Source organism: Octopus bimaculoides, chromosome 6, assembly GCF_001194135.2.
Source record: "Octopus bimaculoides isolate UCB-OBI-ISO-001 chromosome 6, ASM119413v2, whole genome shotgun sequence".
Classification (NCBI taxonomy): Eukaryota; Metazoa; Mollusca; class Cephalopoda; order Octopoda; family Octopodidae; genus Octopus; species Octopus bimaculoides.
This window is the reverse complement of record NC_068986.1, coordinates 76,191,227-76,195,530: the sequence shown is the minus strand read 5'-3', so window position 1 is coordinate 76,195,530 and position 4,304 is coordinate 76,191,227. Positions and strand designations below refer to the sequence as shown.

The window sequence follows — 4,304 nt, the reverse complement described above, 5'->3', positions numbered from 1 at the left end:
TGCCAGCTCACTGCTCTTTGTTCATTTGTTTAGCGTCAGTTTCCAATGCTAGCATGGGTTGGACGGTTTGACTAGGGACTGGCAAGCTAGTGGGCTACACCAGGCTCCAATCTGATCTGGCAATGTTTCTACAGCTGGATGCCCTTCCTAACGCTAACCACTCTGAGAATGTAGTAGGTGCTTTTTATGTGCCACCGGCACAGGAGCCAGTCGAGACGGTGGGGGAGGGGAGGCTGGCATCAGCCACGTTCAGATGGTGTTTTTTACGTGGCAGCAGCACAGAGAGCCGGTTAAGCAGTTCTGGTAGTGACCCATGCATGAATGGTGTTTATTGCATGCCACCAACACTGATAATGGCCACAACTACAATTTCCATTTGATTGTGATTTGATTTGATTTTGATTTACTTGACTCAATAGGTCTCCTCGAGCACAGAATGTCACCCGACGATTCAAAGGTACCTTTTAAATGGGCTGATTATGCAACACTGGTGTAGGCTATGGGTGTGATCTCACTTTCCTTGCTGGGTTTTCTCAATCACAGCATATCTCCAGAGGTCTCGGGCACAAGGCCATCAATTTTGGAGGAGGTTAGGTTAGTCAATTACATCGACCCCAGTGCTCAGCTGGTACTTATTTTATCAACCCTGAAAGGATGAAGGGCAAAGCTGATCTCGGTGAAATTTGAACTCAGAATGTAACGATGGATGAAATGTCACTAAGCATTTTGCCTATTATGCTACCAATTCTGCCAGCTCGCCACTTTAATTATGCTTTCACTACCATTAACACCTGTTGAAATACTGTAGTCATGTGAACAGGTGTGTCATGAGTGAAAGCTTTTATCATTCGGTGATTTTGGACAAGCATTGTGTTTTCCAGAAACACATCATGTGCTTTCCATGGTCGTTGATAATATGAAGACAATATGTATTGTTGTTTGTCTTGGTATAATTTCCTGTCTGTTACACCACCTAACTTAATTAATTAATTACTATGTCATTAAATTAGGTAACAGGCAGGAATCTCTGCTAGCACAAACTTCAATGGTCTTAAAATAATTAATCTGTCACAAGCCAACACGGGTACATTTACAAGGCTGCTTGACCTGCTAGAAATAACACTCAACTCTCTTTCAAATTATGACCATTTTGGAAAAGGAATGACATATTATATAATGTAGCCTTAAATAATTACTATGTCGTTTAGGTAGGTAACAAGTAGGAATCTCTGCTAGTACAAACAAAATGATTTTAAAATAATTACTTTGTCACAGCCATGTAAAGTACCTTTACATGGCTGCTTGACCTGGTAGAAATAACAGTCAATCTTTTTCAAATTACTCTCAGCCATTTTGAAAAAGGAAGGACACACTATATAATGTATCCTTAGGTCCTAGATATGGAATGGTTGGTAGAAGACTGATGATCATTACAGTAACCTCTTTTGATTGTAGGTCTGCTCAACTAGGATTGACTTGCGGCTAAACTACTACTACTCTGTTTTACTGCTTAATAAAGCAGCAGCTGCAGTAGTGGAAGTGCTGGTGGCAGCAGCAGCAGTAATAGTAGTAGTTGAAAAGTTGAAAACTCTTCAGTGTCAGTTAACTGTTGTGTTTAGCCAAATAAAATCAAACACTAAGGTACAAGCATGGTTGTGTGGTTAAGAAGCTTGCTTTGCAACCATGAGGTTTTGGGTTCAGTTCCACTGTGTGGCACCATGAACAAATATGTCTTCTACTTATAGCCTTGGGCTGACCAATGCCTTGTGATAGAATTCGGTATTTGGAAACTGTGCAGAAGGCTGTCATTTATATCTACTAGAAATAGTAATCAAAACTCCCTTAACCTATGATCTTGAAATAGAAGACTTCAATTCATTTCTTCATCTTTCTATCTTTTTTTTTTTCATTTAGTCAGGAATGAAGGTAGTACTCAATAACCTTTACAGATCCTTCATGTCTAATGGGAGGGAGGGAAGCCTAGTCTGAAACCTAGTCAGAGTGGAGTCGCTAAAGGTGCTGAGGGGATGGCTGGAAGACTGGAAACCTAGTCTGAATGCTTGTAAACAGAGTGGAGTCACTAAAGGCACCCAAAGTGGTGAGGGGGATGGGTGGGAGACAAGTGTTAAACTGGATGACAAATTAAGTTTACTGCTCAAATAGGACAAGGTGGAATTTGAATTGAGAATGCAAAGAACCTGGACAAATACTGCAAAACATCCAGTCTGACATTCTTACATTTCCACTAATCCAGCACCTTGGATTAGTGCTTATTTTATCCCCCCCCCCACGCAAAAAAAAAAAATGAAAGATAAAAGTTGACCCTAGTACGATTTTAACTCAGAATGCTGAGAGACAGAACAAGTATTATGGGGCATTCAGGCTGATGCCCTAACGACTTTAGATTCACCACCTTGTATCGTTAAAGTAGTGAACCATGGACAGCTTGGTCTCCACTCTTCCTCTGCCAACTCTCGTCACCTCCTCCTTCCTGAATTACTTCTATGTCTCTCATCTCTCTCTCCATTCTGATATTTACCATCAACCACACTTCTATCCTTGCTCATTACTCACTACATCCTCCTCTAGACCATCTGTCATTTTCTTTTCATGCTCATATGAAATAACCCACCCTTTCCTTCCCGCTGATCTTGTGTCTGTATTCTGCCTCACACTCTCTTTTTTGTACTTTGAGCATATTCTCTAGTATTCTGTCATTTATCTTGCTTCCAGCTACTCTCTCTCAGTTGTATATATTGTAGGATAGCCATGTATCTCCTCTATAGTAAGGCACTAGTACTTATTCCTCTATTATACTTTAGCTGCCTACACCTGGCATAAAGCCATCTCTTCTTCTCTCAAATACAATCCCACTCAGGTGCCGGATCTTTCTCTTTTCTTTTCCTTTCTTTGTTTCACAAGTTAGTTGACCTCACAAGTGCTGATGTCTTTGGCACTGGGAAGGGCATCCAGCTGTAGAAACCATGACAAAGCCAACATTGGAGCCCAACACTGCCTTGTGGCTCATCAGATTGTGTCAAATTGTCCAACCCATCCCAGCATGGAAAATGGACATTAAATGATGATGATGTACAAAGCTATACATTTGGAGAAGGGACTCCTTGATCAGTTATGTTGTACTTCTATCTAACTGGCCCTTTATTTTATTGACCTCAGAAGAAAAAAAAAAAAAATCAACAGCAGCAGGAGTTGGATACAGAATGTAAAACGTTGTTACTAAATACTACAAGGCACTGAGTCCAACATTCCACTGAATCTGCTATCTGCTGTTCATCATCATCATCATCGTTTAACGTCCGCTTTCCATGCTAGCATGGGTTGGACGATTTGACTGAGGACTGGTGAACCAGATGGCTACACCAGGCTCCAATCTGATTTGGCAGAGTTTCTACAGCTGGATGTCCTTCCTAACGCCAACCACTCCGAGAGTGTAGTGGGTGCTTTTACGTGCCACCGGCACGAAGGCCAGTCAGGCGGGTACTGGCAACGGCCACGCTCGAAATGGTGTATTTTATGTGCCACATGCACAAGAGCCAGTCCAGGGACACTGGCAACGATCTCGCTCGAATGTCTTTTCACGTGCCACCAGCACAAGTGCCAGGAAGGCGACGTTGGTAACGATCACGCTCAAATGGTGCTATTTACGTGCCACGAGCTCCATAATAATAAAAGTTTTGTAATAAAGTATTGTTTCACATTTTAGGTGATACTAGTGATAACAGTTCCTGCTGTAGTTGAATAACCATGCCTCACAACAACGTTAGGATCTTGATCACTCCGAATGCAGCAAAAGACAGAGTCATCAGCAAATTTCCACCTGTAAGTTAACTTTTTGATTTTCTTTTTGTTTTTCACAGATTTATTTCATTTTTACACATATGTGGTGCTACATAAAAAAAGCACTGATGCTGGTGCCACATAAAAAGCACTGGTCCTTATCTATCTTCTATACTATATATAAAACAGAGATGTGTGTGTAATCGCTTTTCACATGAAATCGACTTCACCAAATGCTTCCATACTTGTGATGCATGAATAATTTGACCTCGGATAAATGTTAGGCTCTTCATTTGATTTTTTAAATTTATATAAAACAGAAATGTGTGTGTAATCGCTTTTCACGTGAAATCGACTTCACCAAATGCTTCCATACTTGTGATGCATGAATAATTTAACCTCGGATAAATGTTAGGCTCTTCATTTGATTTTTTTAATTAAAAATAAATAATATTGCTTTATATTTAAGATTCACTTCTTTAAAAGGTTCCTCAATGTCAACTTCC

General features: G+C 40.5%; 1 protein-coding gene across 1 annotated transcript in view; it reads left to right on the top strand.

Moving 5' to 3' along the window:
* The window catches only part of LOC106871488 (ras-related protein Rab-34-like), a 49,845-nt gene that overhangs the window by 12,605 nt on the left and 32,936 nt on the right, over positions 1-4,304 (top strand). Inside the window, exon 2 of the mRNA XM_052968479.1 lies at positions 3,725-3,840. Coding sequence (XP_052824439.1) covers positions 3,766-3,840 — 75 coding nt within the window. The 5' untranslated portion in view covers positions 3,725-3,765. The remainder of the gene's footprint in view (positions 1-3,724; positions 3,841-4,304) is intronic.